Here is a 15,276-nt window from a genome sequence, read left to right as displayed (position 1 = left end):
CTGCAACCACGTTTTATGCCGTTTTAAAACTTAATTTGACTTAAAGCAACCCCTTCTGCATATAAACAATGAGTAATTTCGGATGGTTTGTGGCTAATTATATTTCTTAAAGTCCACTTGTAAGCTTGGAGACATAAAAGGAGAATTCCGAAACCCTCTCGTTTTTGCTCCACTTTAACTTTATGTGTATACGAAAAAATTTAAAGTGTACAACTTTCATACATTTGAATTTTGTATTTCGTATTCTTAAACTCTTATCTTGTATACTTCTTCAATATAAGAATAAACTGTACCTGAGTGACCCACATCTACGGAAGGAGGTTGCCAGCTGCGGATGGGTTTCCCACCAGTGTACTTGACCCAGTCAAGCTCGGTCACTTGATTCTCCGGGAACCACCCACACTTGTCTTCGAGCTCAAAGGAACAGCTGACCAATAAGTGGTCCTCGTCTGGTGAAGGAAACATACACAGGTCAAAAACCCAAATATTGCCAAATTTAAAAAGAAATGCAGTTCATATTGACTCTGCGTATAGACTAGAAATACCCAGATTGTATAGAATAGAGATACCCAGGTTAACGTGACAAGGACATGCAATCGTGTGATAGCGTGACGTCATGGTGTGACATGATGTACACATGAGGTGCCGGAGAAGCCAGAACGGTGTTTTTCAGGGCCGAATAAATAAACTATGCATCCAAAAAATCTCAAAAAAGCTCGAGAATGCGACGCTAGCGGTTGGTATAAAACACGAGAGTTTGAGACAATCACGTTACCTGGATAAAAAAATAATTGAAAATAAATTAAAGCACCTATAAGCCATCATCCACCCACGTCTGCCCAATATTGTAAAAACAGAGCTCGACACTGTGGGCCCTCGTGGGATTTATATCAGTGAAAATCACTAGTCACCAAGAAAGAGGGAGGGCTTTGTTTGTTTTTTTGTTTCTTTTACCAACATTTTTTTATTGAAACAGATGTAACAGGTGCGCATATGTCATTTCTCGTTTCGACATTAGGCTTAGGTGGACGCCAGCTCAAAGGAAAATTTATTTTCTCTCAATTATATTTTGATCCAATTAATATCATGTAAAGCTTTGGTGTCTTATCCCAACCTCTAGCATCACTTTATCGCTTAGTTTTATCTTTCTGCCACGCAGAGTTTATTTACCTAAACCGTAAATCACGTTTTTTTTTTTGTTTTTTTTTTTCGTGAACATCCTGTATTATCGCAATGAATGTTACCTCAAACTCCCGATCCGGTCTATTTCTGCGTCTCCGGCCCCCACAACCTCTATTATCTCTCAATTTGTGAAAGTGCCGAATGCAGGAGCTCAACTAGGCATTACCTTCCTAGTTTGGACCACAGGTCTCTTAAAACAAAACAAGCAGGCACGCTAAAGAAGTCTGAAGGATAATTTCAGCCCATATTGAAAGCCATAGTGCGTGACACCAGTGAGTAATGTCGAATCGCGTGACGCCTTTGAATTTGTCCCGTTAAAGTGGTTGGTGTTGTGTGACTACGTGACATTCCACCAACCACACGACCAAGAATGTGACGTTAACCATCCAAGCATATCTCGTCACGGTGCCGTGTGTCGTCAAGATGTCACGTGATGTTACGTCGCATAACAAAGCGTAAAGTGACAACGTGGCTTCCCGGCGTCATGTGACGAAGTTCACGCTGATGATGCCACGTGAACAACATCAACTTAATAAACAGCCGACAAATGTTTTTTTTTTTTTTGCTTGTGAAGGTTTTGGTGGCGGTCCGGCACCCTTTTCTCCTGGATACAAACTTGCTCGGAGATACTACTAGAGTCGTCACCTTACAGATGGGACCACTTTTAATTATATTAATTCTTTATTATTTAACAGTTGAGGGGATCTGGATATTTTTGTATAATTTTTTAGGTCTTAAATAAGGTTGGTGAATTCATTTCTTCACTTGTTCATCTTCCAAGCAGTCCAAGCTGATTGCTAAAGGGGAAAGAATTAGCTCTTTGAGTAAGCATTGTTGTTCACAATATGCTTTTGGCAATTCCCCCATGGGTTTAATCTTCATAAATGCTCCAAGCAAGACACTCGTTAAAAGATTCTTGTAGGAGTCTTTTGTTTTTTCTTGTAGCTTTGCTGCGTCGATCCAACCACCAAAGCGATGTCGACAAGCAGAATGTTAGGGTGCAAACGAACTGGAGATGATTGAACATGATGAAGTGAAACGTTGAGACTAGGAAAAAAGACGCCAAAGACGCTTCTTCTTCCTCCCGTTCTTAGTCGTCGTACTCCATAATCTCAGGGTTTTAGTTAATCAGATGTTCCTCTCAGCTCTCTTTAGTTACGGGTGAAGCTTATCAAATTAGATTGGTATTCATGACAACAAATACTAAATTATGTAACATACTGAAGCCACTACTCTAGAAAAATATTCATGCCCATCGAAATATCTAAAATAAATTATAAAGACGCTTAGATAGAGAAAACGCACCAACAGCTGGATAGCTATACATATATATGCGTGCTATGAAGGATTATTTTTTTATTTTGTGTCATATCTAGCGGTAGTTAATACCAAAATAAATTTAGAAAATGAAAAGAAATTGTTAAAGTGCAGTACCGTGAGATGCAAAGCCATGACTAGTCGATTATAGGCTTCTTTGTCATATGGAACAAACTGTAACCCTCCGAAGCACAGGACGATGACAACACTACCAGAACTATTTAAACAAAAAAGAAGAGTTATTCTCGGTTTTAATTTTAGTCCGACTGCAGCCGAAGCTACAAACCAATGGATCCGATCGAGCAACACCAAAATTGAATTGTCACGGCGCTTCACATCTTTGTGTGTTTACTGGCTAAACCAATCACATGGAGAAGGTAACACCGGTTCGCGGATCATTCGCCGTGTGTGATCAGTTCGCCAGGTTTTATAGCAAACGCAGAAATGGGAAGAGCACCGTGACGATGCAATTTCTACGTTGTTTGATTTGCTCTATCCGATCTTAGAGTCGGGGGGGGGGGTAGGGGAGGGTAAGACTAGATGTGAATCAGAAACAAGGAGAGATGCCGGGATAGAAGTAATTTATTTATATTATTATTAGAGAAGTGAGCGCACAGTTTCAGAAAAACCAAATGGTCAAGCTATATTTTTTTTAGATATCAAAAAGTGCATCCCAAAAACAATATATAATTTTTCTTCCAACAAAAATGAAAGACACATTACCCAATACTCACTCTCAACCCAACTGTAGCGCAAGCCGTTCGGACCACATGGCAAAGGTACGGTGCAAACCGATTCCTTAATTTGAAGAGTTGGAAGAGATTTCAAGAAACTTTCAATGGACTTTCAATGGGGAAAATGGGTCGATTCCCAGAAGGTGACGCCATTTATCCAAACGTATTTGTGTGCCTTGGTAACCGTCGTTTTTTTATCAGGAAGTTTCGAAAAGCGCTTTTATATCAGGAAGTAGCCAACGGACAGCTTTGAAACCTTGACTATTCATCCGGTCTGCTAGCGCTACACGTTTTTCGGAGTATAACCATTCGTCAATGAGTTTATATTTGTGGTAAAAAAAAACAGTGTGTGTAGGTGTTTTTTCTTTTTTTTATGGGCACCTTGCATGTTCAATTAAACAGCGCAATCATGGTAAGGAAGGAAGGATAACAGGAAGGAAAGAGCGCCCACTCACAACTGAGATCGTCGCCTAGCGATTTAAGAAGTTACTGGGTAAACATGTATGCTTAATCTCAAAAGCAAACAATGTGGTATGGATGTGTCTAGCAAATAAGAAAATCGTTACTATAACTTACAGGAGTCGCTGCTTCTGTCAGGATGGCAGCCGCGGTATTCAATGGCGTCGATACTGGTGTGTGTTCCATCGGTCATGAAGTAAAACTGAAAAAAAGTCAACAGTGTATGTTAAACCAAACAATTCCAAACTACTTTCATGAATTCCCGAGACCATTGGGTTTAAACTTCCTTCCTTGCGGTTTTCTATCAAAAATTGGAAGAATCAACCAGATTCCATAGACACAATATCTTATATTTCGAAATGTGGGGAACACTTACCACCTACTACATCAAATACTTTTGCGTTTTTATTATTCGTTTTGGTACTATTTATGCTATGTTTGTATATTACACAATTACTGCATGCCCACTTATATAGGATCTAATAACCTAAAATGTAAATAAATTAAGCTATGGATAGGTAGCTTACTATAAAAATAACAACGACGAGAGAAATCACTGGCGCCATCCATGTCCGGGAACAATTAGGCTTCCCTAATATATCCTATTATTTTGGGCATAATTTCTTTCGCAGTGGGCTTGAAAAACGTTCGACAATTTTATCAACGACCATTTCTCAAACATAGTATGTACGTTTAATTTCGCAAGTACTGTAAACGCTTCATTCTAGCTAAATGCACTTCCAGGTCTTTTTAATAGATAGCGCCAGCGTGCCGCTGTGTTCTTTTGTTACAAAGGAGTACGAGGCTGCATAACTTGCTCGGTCGAAATCAAACGCATGTGTGTGCGATGCCATCCCAGCAAGCAGACGACGGCGTCGTGTGGGTTCGGTCGAGCGTGTCGACTGCTCTCCGCGCCTATCAGGAGACGGCGCCACGTCCATAGCCCTCGACCAGAGCCGTATATGCAGAGAGTTTGGGCATTCATTGGGAAGTATAGGAGACAAATGCGGAGGGGCCATTTGCCGAAAGGGGGCTGGGTCTGTTCCAGGGTGTCTCCACATATTTGAATGTGGCCAATTAGGAGCCGGAAATAACACTGGCGGTGCGCGAGAAACGAAATTGATGAGGGCGTCGGAGTAACCCTCGGTGATTGAAAATATTGTTCACGAGATGTTTCAATCGCGGTCATTAAAGATAATGGTGGAAGAGCGGAACTGGCGGAACGATTGACATTACCCGTATGCCAGACACCGAGGGCGGGGAATCTGCAGTCCGAGAGGTCACCCTCTGTCCGAGCTAAAACTTGGAGCGCAACATTCGTTCCTTACATCTTTCTGCACGATCATAATCGAAACATCACCTGCACCCTATTTTCAACAAGGAAGAGTTTCTACATTTAACAATTACGCACTTATTAAACAATATATTCATTCATATGATTAAAGCTGTTTCTGGCTACCACCACTAGAGGATTCTTGTCGGCTTCTGGTTGGCCAAGAGAGCATGTCAAGCCCTCTTTCTGCGTGTGGTGCGCGCCCTGGTTCTGCCAGCGCCTCCCTTTGACCAAACGTTTTTTAAAACAGGGCTCTGCCCTCGACTAATTGGGTCACCTTCTTCGGGGTTCGCATTGTACCGTATCAAGGGGCTTTGGTCTATTGGCAGGGGAAGTGAGCTTCACCTTGAAATTTGACAAGGTAAATTCCAACCCTTAAATACCCTCTTGAGGAAACTCCCACAGTTACGTGTAGGCCCCGAATTTGTTGATCGATTTTAGAGCGAGTTCTAGCATTGAAAACCTAGGTACTTCGAAGTTTTGCTTCCTGCAAGAGGAGCTAAAAGGGAAATGTCATCCTTAGCTTTTATGTCGTGCGCAATTAAGGTGTTTCACAATATAAAATCAGCATTCCACGATGCCATTGGGGGCGGCTGTGTCGGATTCGAGTTCACTTCGCATTCATTAATTAGGGTGAGGAAATAAATAAACTTCTGTTGTATTATCGGTTCCCCCCCCCCCCCCTCCCCGAAAAAAAAAAAAGTGCCCACGGCCAATGTGTGCTCACCACTTCCTTATAAACTGCATAGGCAATTGGGCCTTCCATAATGCTGGGAGCTGTTTTTTTTGTGTTTTTTTAATGACGTTTTTCGGGGTTTGGAGTGTTTTGCCACATACACGCTAATGATGAGCGCGTATTGTAGAGGCATATGGTCACCTCAAGAATATATAGGTTTATTAGGCTGCGATCGGGAGGCGGTGTGGATTTTAAATTACTTTCCAAACAACCAAGGATACGCGAAGCTTTATACGCGTATTTCTTTATTTATTTGTTCCTATATCCGTATGTCCCAGGAGAGTCCCAGGAGAGTCACACGCTACGTTTCACATGGATGCGACTGCAGCGCATCGGATTCAGTCAAAGAATTGAATCGGTTCATGTAAACAACTCGGATCGGATCGGATTGGATCAGATCCAATCCTCTGGGACGGGGTGGTCTGAGGTGTTCAATCCGAATCGAGACTATACATGTATACGCTACCGGATCGCATTGAGTGCTCGAGCGAGGGATTACGGGAGATTTGCTTTGCATGACGCTAGGCAAACCGAACACCTCGGAAACAATCTGAAGGTCACGAGGTTTGCGTTGGGATCATTCGACACGAGGTGCCGCTACTGGTCGGCCTGAATCCATGTAAACGTAGTGGTTGAAGTGGATCCGATTCGCTAACTGGATCCGATGCGCTGCTGTCGCACCCATGTACACGTAGCCACAGAGCACGTGGATATAAGACGTAAGTGAAGGTTTTTGAAAGGTGTTTACATGTGCGTCAGCATGAGACACAATCAAAGATTTAAGTTTTATTGAAAAAAGTAGGCACCGGTTTCTGGGAACAGCAATGATGTATACAGAAGAATACGAAAGAACTGTGAATTGTATTATTTACGCGCGTGAAATCCTTTATTTCTATTCATAGTTTCAATGCATTTTGTTTTGCGATCTTAGATGTATATCAAATAGCACAATAGCATGAAGGTTATTAGGTTAAGAGAGTTTGCCAGACACGTGCACTAAGTGTTTGAAAGTAATGCGAATAACTAAATTAAGGTAATAATGTTCTAGGCATTGTTGGAAGGTGTCTAATTTCTATTGCATTAGATTTTTTTATAAAATAATGTCTATGCTGAAACGATCGTATAGAAACACACCAGTACAAAATGAAAAATATGCAGGTGCATTAACTTCGCCTTGCTTCTAATTTTGTTTTTCTAAAAACATAACCTTTTCGAGCTGGAGAATTCAGGTTGTGCGATAAATACTTTCTAGAATGTTAAAAAACAATATCTTTATACAATAAGACGATACATTTTACAAATCTAAATTACTAAATGGTTTCACACACAAACAGGTTTCTAACACTAGTTCTACCCTTTTAGAAGTCAATTTATCTAAAAGTTACATAAAAAGCTTACTCTGGATCCAGGATTCCAATTTCCAACCTTGGCTGTCATCTTGGTCCACGTGTGGCTACTCTCGCTGCCCTTGAGCAAGGCGAAGCGCTTTCGGAAAACACCCCCATGCTCGGTGCTTCGCTGCACTCCGAACCACAGCCACGCAGGGGCTAAGAAATAAATATAGTCTTCAGAACGACACACCCTTCACTTTTTAGTTCATATATACCTTTCTGCAGAAATTTCAATTTACATATATTATTTCTTTATTCCAATTAAAAAAAAAGTTCCCATAGTGAAACGTGCTATAAATGTGTCCATAAACAGATGTGTACGTATGGTATCCTGCAATAACTGAATGACGCCTTTACATTCAAGAATTAGAAACAGCGCCAACAAGACGAAGGACGAGAGGAGACGAAAACAAACAGCAATCTGTCTGTCTACATCTCATTTTGTCCTTCGTCTTGTTCACGCAGTTTTCACTTATTAAATATGCGAAACCAATTCGCCAAAGTCTTCACGCTTTACGCCTTTATATATAATTTTTTTCCAGCTTAACAGATGTGTTTGATAAAAGCCATGTAAGTTACACTTATGAGGATTGTGCAGGTGGCATACGGCCAGGGGGATATTTTTTGGGTGGCTAATCTTCGGAATTACTCGAATAATTATTTAAGATTATTTAGATGACTTTTCATTTAGTGAATTTATACAAATGGTTCTAGCTACAAACTTACTGAACGTCATCGAAAACCACTAAATCCACTCCTTTTAAAAAGGAGTTGAATCTCGTAGGAAACTCGGAGGACAACCCAAAGTTACCACTCGTGCAGCAGGCGCAATCTTCCCTATTTAGCCACTCCTAGCTTTGCGCCTGCTGCACAAGTGGTAAATTTGGTGCGCTCCCAAATGCCCCACGAGCTTCAAGTCGTTCTAAAAAAAATTTGATTTAGTGATTTTCAATGACGTCCAGTAACTTTCTAGTTGGAACCTTATGTTTATTTTTACTAATTAAAACCTTAATTAATTAATTTTATTAAATAGCCGACTTCTCAGAAAGATTAGCCAGACACATATCGTCCACCTGGCCGTTTAACTCACCGGCACAAACCGCATAAATGTAACTTTCACGACTTTTTTAAACAATTCTGTAAAGATAAAAAAAAAAAAAAACGTATATAGAAGTGAAATGGCACACCACATTACAAGTTGCAATATTTTTTTCCCCGCACGCACCGAGGTTTCTCATTTGGCCTGAATAAATGAGATGTCTCACTGACAATGCTGAAAACGTGACGTCAAATGTTGCAAACTGGGGACAGTACAGCTTCTTTCCGACGTGTTACAAGTTTGACGGCCTGAAATAACTACTGAGGAAGTTCACGTTAACAAAACAAAAACGCAAAAATACTGTGTTTTAAAATGCCTTCTCGACCGTCAGATATACAGCATGCGACGTTACTCTATGGAGGTGGCGGGAAAATTCGAATGTTAGCATCGCCTTCATTTTCCGTTTCCTCAAGAAAATTTTATATTTAGTGACAGTAAACTTGGAGGACGCTTAAGATTCGCCTCTTCAGAGAGATAAATGCTGTATATAGATTCCCGCTCGTTCCCCAGCAGCGCAAGCGTGTCCGCGTGGCCTAGCCAGTAGCATGTCTAACTCGCAGTCGAAGCCGTCGTGAGTTCGAATCCTGCCTAAAATTAAACAATTTCTTTCTTTGAGGCCATTCAATTAATTCATAAAGTCAGTCATATTTTAAGCAATTTCATTCCACGCATGACGTCACGTTTTACGTGGGTGTTGTGGGTTGCTTCATATTCCCCACGCGAGGTAATGTGGGTGTGATGGCATGACCCTAGCGACCAATAAGGATTTTCCCGTCACGACGCCGCTGACGCCGTCTTTTCTGCGACGCGACACCAGCATCGTGCCATGCCTAAGTAGAATGCCATGAGAAGTAACGCGCTCCAAAAGCCTCCAAAGCTAATTCCATTAATACAAATAACTGGCTTTAAATACCATTCCCAAAATTGCTATTCTGATGTTATGAATCAGACGCTTCACATTGAGTTTTCTCGTGTATTCGGATCATGCAGTTAGTGGTGGACTGGTTTACAGCCCTTCCTCGATTTAGGAAGTGAAGGATGCCTCCGAAACATCTTTCTTCCTCCAGTTTCCGTGCTGCGTCATGACGTTGGTGCGAGTAAACGGCAGAGCGCACTCAAATCTGTGGCGATGAGCCAGGATTGGTCCATAACAAAGGCGTAACTCATTGTTTCTGGTTCTGTCGTTACGCGTGTTTTTTTCTGTGGACTACAGTTGTAACTTATAAGTCAGTGCCTGATTTCGTTCATTTCTTCCACCTGTCTTTCGTCTTGCCCCTTCGCGCCGTTTTTATTTCGCCATGCATCACAAACTCCTTCCACATTGTACTCTTCTACGAAGATGTAGTTCCTTGCGAAGAAACTTGTCTTTATTTTAACTCTAGTATCAGAGCTGCTAAGGCTAAGTACTTAGGAGTGTTTTCAAATAAAGTAATGCAATTCTTCCGCTGCACTTAATTTTTAGTGTTGCTTGCTCGCACCCGAATAGAACGGGCTGGGCATAAATGAAACACGAAATATATACAACAGAAAATCATTGTGAGATCGAATTGAATCCCAACACTCTGGAACAATCACTTTTTCTATGCCTTATACACGGGCAGGTATAATGAAAAGTGAAAAGCCGAAAAAATGATATGTAAAGATTAATGAAGGTAACGTTTTAGATCTGTGCACTTGATAATATTTGGTGAAATATACTTTGTTTCTCTTAATTATGTATATAGAGCAGAATATTGGACTAGGTATTACTATGCTTCTTTGTTGGACTATGTATGCAATATGCTTCTTTTTGTAGAAGTCATGTAGTTGGGATGAAATTACCGCCCGTAATGAAGGACTTAGTATTGTGAAACAAGAAACGTGCACTGACAATACAATAAAATATTCACATCGAGCTGCCAACATGTTGGTGTCACTCAAGCGAAGTTACGGCGTTAGCTCGAATGCTGGAATCCTTTCTAAACTAAGAGCGGCAAGAATAGTGTGTTTCTTATAAGGTGATTGAGAGCTGAATATAAGATTTTATGAACTCGCACACGTCTATAACTACAGAGACAAACTTACGTTTACTGATGAAAGCATAAAAACTGACGGTACATGGGTGTGCAATTTCACCGAAACGTGGAGTCAACAAGGCGTTCACCAGCCCCTGTGGATCATCTGCAAAGCAACAAAGTTACAGTTCAAATGCTTTGAGGAGCCTCTGCAACAAAGGACCAAGACGGGCGTGTAAGCTAAAAATTATAAAGAAAATGTGCAAAGACCTGAGCTTAGCTTATCGATGAAGTGGCCTATATTCTGGCAGGGAATTCGCCATGAAACTATGTTAGCAAATAAAACATCCGCTGTAATTCGGTACTCAATAAATGCACAAATGATATACATGTACGATATGTTTCGTGCGAGTTCAACGGAAGTCTTTCTTTTTTGGAAAGCTTTGAGATCATGCTGAAGCTTCTCAAATGGGTTTGACGAAAATATCAGCCAGGCAGTAATGACATAAAAACAATATTGCCTAGACACTACACTAACATCTTCCCTGTCTTCCGAGAAAAACGGCAATATCCCCAGCTCCCTCATTATGCGCCACGAGGTGCCGGCCAATCCCCTTGCAATTCCTCATTATTTCGTTTTATTGAAAAACAGTTTTATTAATTAGCCAATACCTATAATACGAAAAGCTTGCAGCCAAGATAAACAGCATTCAACTATGCCCAATGGAAGTTAATTTCGCATTTATCAAATTATTATAGCAATAGAAAGTTTTCGTAGGCCGCGTTTCCCCCTCCACTAAGCCCTCCGCAACAATGAACCCGCTACAGCACCTGCGCGCCAACGACCTTCACTGTTGAGTTCCGGGTATCGTAGCGGGTTTCGGACAGCGTTACGGGACGACGTAAACGAGCTACGAGAATACCTTAAAAACAAGCGAAAGTGCCGCAAGAATTAATTTTTTTTAATGGATCCACACGTCACCTTGATTTGTTTCCCTATAGGCGCAGTAGAATCCTTGGGGATCTTTGTTGCTGCCCGTTTTCGGCAACCCAACATTACTCGATGGGTTCTTGGTTACGTCTTGAGCCGATGTTCGGTTCCACGTGTACCTTGCATCCGGATCAGCGGAGGTCAGACCACACAGATCGATTGAGAAGTCACAAGCTCCTGTCAAGGTTAGAATCAACGTTAACACTGATGGACGCCTAAATGTTTTAAAGTCGTTGTCCCTAAAAAATTGTGTGTTCTTTTCACCGAAGAAATACACTACACACTATGCCAAAGTTTTCAGGACTAACCTTCGTCTTATTCAAGGTTACACGATATTTTCTTAGTGTTTCACAAAGGAATGGTGACACAAGAAGACCATGAAAACATGGGGATGAATGAATGGCGTCAAATGATTTGGGGATTGAACGTTTGATAACATTGCTTTTTTCGTTTATAAGATAAAGCTTTTCATTTAAGCTCTAGCACCGGTATCGTCCCTGTACCTTTACATTTTTAAGGAACTGAGCGTTTTACTTTGCGTACTTTATCTTTATCTTTAAAAGAACACTGTATTCTGTGCTGAGGGCCGGGGGGGGGGGGGGGGGTGTCACGCTGCTCTGGCTTCAGAAGGAAATATACAATTGCGACTCTTCCCCATGGAATAAGAACTTCAACTTCAAAATAAACTTGGATATCTCCAACCAATCATTTGGGCCGAAGACACCAAACAAATGGATAGAACCAGCTGCACACATATTGACATGTAGGTACAAAGGGAACCCAACGATGATCTTTCGTAAGAATGACACACTACCTCAGCTGCAGCTTGTCGTTAAACATGAAAAAAAATTGCTTTGACAAGGTTCGTTACCCCTGCGCGTAAAAAAATATATTGAATAGAACTAACACTAATTAACCTATTTACCTAAACAAAATAAGCTCACACTGTATTTTTAGTTCAACAATAATTATCAAAGAGTTCGATGATCATAATATTTAGCGCTATAGGCACTTAATGAACGAGGTATTCCAGTACACACTGGGATGTCATGTTGCGCGCTCCGGTGTATTTGTTTATTCTTTCGTGTGTAGAATTGCACCTTAAAGCACGCTCCATTTTTAATTAGCACTTGGGACAAAGATAAGGAAAAATCTAGTCAGCAAGGAGAATGCATAAATTGTCTTTTTATATAAAATCTTTAAATCATGTGCTCAGCTCAGCAGACATTAAAAACAATATATATATATATATTCACTTCAGTATCGGTGAATTCGGTCTACTAACGAAACGCGTCTGACTGGTGCAAAAAATCCAACAGGTTGTGCAGCTAATAAATAGAACGCAGATTCTGATTTCTAAAAGCAGACTACCTGTTTAGTCAAATTATGTGAAAAGCTATTTCAACGCAGTGTATTATTTCAATATGCTCTTTTTTATAATAAAACAATGCATGAAGAGAAAACTAACAAGAAATGCTCTTTATCGAACTACTTCAGTTATATGTCAAGACTCGCTGCCATCTCAAGTCTGTTGTAACACCCACACATCCTTCATTTGCAGACTGCCGCCGCAGGTTGCGAATTCACGCTCTTAATTTGTTACATTTTATTCAGGTTCGCTACTGTCCTGAAGGTTCAATACACGGAAGGACCCATGTCGGCAACTTCAATAAAAAAGTCTTACCTTGAATCTTAAAGGACACGATCTATATAATCTCGTTCAAAGTGCAAACGATTCGTGTGACTCGCGGGGTATTTCCGGTTCACATTTCTAAGTAAATTAATGTTTTAAAATTTCTCACCTTTAAAAATTAAACCAAGCTGCGCGATGTAAACATTTGCGAAATGTTGCTCGCGGAGTGTTGGTTACATAACAGATCCGGGCAATTTAAAAAAAAATAATTCTTTCCATGCTTAGTGTTTCTTAAACATCCAGGCGGATTAACCTCATCATGGCGACAGAAGGTAATAATAATAATAATAATATTAATAATTCATTAATTGCCTTCAACACTAATGGTGGAGCTAGTGAAGAAAAGTTTTAAATACACAGCATGACGGGGTCGTCGATTCCCTACATACGATTAATGGCAGAGATATAGAAACAGTAGAAATCAAAACAACAGTAGTTTTGAACACACAGCAAGCCAACAAGAACAAATAAATTGTGAAAAAATAAATGAAGGACAAAAACACTGCTGCTTTATTCATCAAAACTTGTAACATATTATATATTATAATATATAGCATAGAACTGCCGGTTTTGTTTTTTCGCCTTTAAAATGTTTTTGTTAACGTTTCCTGCCTGCCGATCTGCCGATAGGCGGCAGGGGCTTTGTCAAGCTGCACATTTTGCAGCTTTTTTCCCTGTCTCCGTCGCCCATATGTACAAATGGAAGTAAATAAAATGAATTGAATTGAATTGATATTAAAGATATTTTATTAATATTTCTGCTAAATTCAGGTCATGATCGTTTAATTGGTTACGTAATTTAGGCAGCTTTTTTCTAGTATTCTGGTTGTCGTAATTTGTTGTCCATGCGACCACCACCCAACCTTCCCTATCAAATTTTGTTCTTGCTGAAATCAAGGGGAGCAGCATTCTGCCAAATGGACAGTGCCTCGAACTGGCATTAACAATGTTCAAAATAAAAATGTAAATTTAGTTCTGCTGACTAGCACTGTGTAAAAGTAAAAAACAATAAGTTGACTTTTTGAAATATTCCCACCTGTGGCTGATTTCGCTGCAACATAATGACTTGTACTATTTTTAGTTTTACAGTGTTTTTAATGTATGCAGCCTTCAAACTAAAGGACTGAGGGCGTTGAGCGATATCATTTCTAATATTTGAAGCAGAAGTGTAATGCATTTTGTTTTATATTCGCCCAAGTGTGAAGTGTAAAAAAACATAATCTACAAAAAAAATTGGAGTGATTAGTCTCCTGTAAACATTTGGGTGAGCCAATCGCTGATATATATATATATATCTCAAGGTGGCTCAGAAAATGACGTTGCTAGGTGATAATACGTTTAGACATGAAAATACAGTCTGCACCGGGAACTAAGCTTGCGGTTTCAGTTTGCTTACTGCCGCAGTCAAGACTATCTTAGTTATAAATATATCAGCCTCGTCATTACTCGACTATCTTCGTAAGTTGCAGCGCTAAGCTCTCCCAAGTGCTTGGCGGGGGGATTAGTGCTATTTTATTTTCCGCGAAATATAGAACTTTCAGAGTGAACGGTTCTGGAACGTTTCTCTTTGAATAAAAAAAACACGCTAAATTTTCGTGTTTTGACTTTCGTAGAATAACATTGGTGGGCTAACTTTTGAGGATATCATGGTGTTCACGAAAGTTAGCCCCTAAAAGGAATAAAAGTGATATCCATGCTCATATTTTCTAAAAGCCTGGGTGCCTTGGCATAAATAATGACTGCGTTTGTTCGACGCCGCAATATATAGAGGAAACAAAATTTCTAGATTGCCTTATCCCCGAAATGATATAAAAAAGATGTAATATTTCCTAACTCCATACTTAAAGTCGGAAAACGCAAAATACTTTGGAAAACCTCTGCGTGTTCTTTATGACATTGTCAGAGCTCAGATGTCACGAAAATGTGCACTGAATGTAGCATACTTAAGTCCCTTTGAACTGAACAGAACGCAATTTATCGGCATATTTAGCTAAAATATTTTAATTGGTGTATACTTATGCACCAATTCAATATTGCCAATAAATTTCATGGGTGTGAAAATGAGGATGTGCCACAATTAGCTTTGTGCGAAAAGTGGATTTTGATCACGAAGCAAATTGGAAGCGAATAGTGGTCTTGGAGAAATATTTTCCAATCGAAGCCAGAACGGTTTCTCTTAAGCATTTTACTACTGCAGCATGCTTAAGAGGAAACCAGCTCAGCTGGCAGAGGTTCTTGCCAAGCTTCCGTTTATTCATTTCTGAGCTAAGTTAATTTAATCTAGACACATTTATTAACTTTCGCTTCCGAAAGACCAATGCGTAGAGTGGAATGAGACAAAAAAAGT

General features: G+C 40.1%; 1 protein-coding gene across 1 annotated transcript in view; it reads right to left on the bottom strand.

The window, feature by feature from the left end:
- The window catches only part of LOC8037160 (MAM and LDL-receptor class A domain-containing protein 1-like), a 233,604-nt gene that overhangs the window by 58,914 nt on the left and 159,414 nt on the right, over nucleotides 1-15,276 (bottom strand). The window contains exons 44-48 of the mRNA XM_040210516.3: nucleotides 11,228-11,413; nucleotides 10,316-10,411; nucleotides 7,160-7,308; nucleotides 3,810-3,894; nucleotides 294-449 (exon numbers count right to left, since the gene is read on the bottom strand). Coding sequence (XP_040066450.1) covers nucleotides 294-449; nucleotides 3,810-3,894; nucleotides 7,160-7,308; nucleotides 10,316-10,411; nucleotides 11,228-11,413 — 672 coding nt within the window. The remainder of the gene's footprint in view (nucleotides 1-293; nucleotides 450-3,809; nucleotides 3,895-7,159; nucleotides 7,309-10,315; nucleotides 10,412-11,227; nucleotides 11,414-15,276) is intronic.

The sequence above is a fragment of the Ixodes scapularis genome, unplaced genomic scaffold (genome assembly GCF_016920785.2).
Source record: "Ixodes scapularis isolate PalLabHiFi unplaced genomic scaffold, ASM1692078v2 PGA_scaffold6__148_contigs__length_123643588, whole genome shotgun sequence".
Lineage (NCBI taxonomy): Eukaryota > Metazoa > Arthropoda > Arachnida > Ixodida > Ixodidae > Ixodes > Ixodes scapularis.
This window is presented reverse-complemented; position numbering and strand designations above follow the sequence as displayed.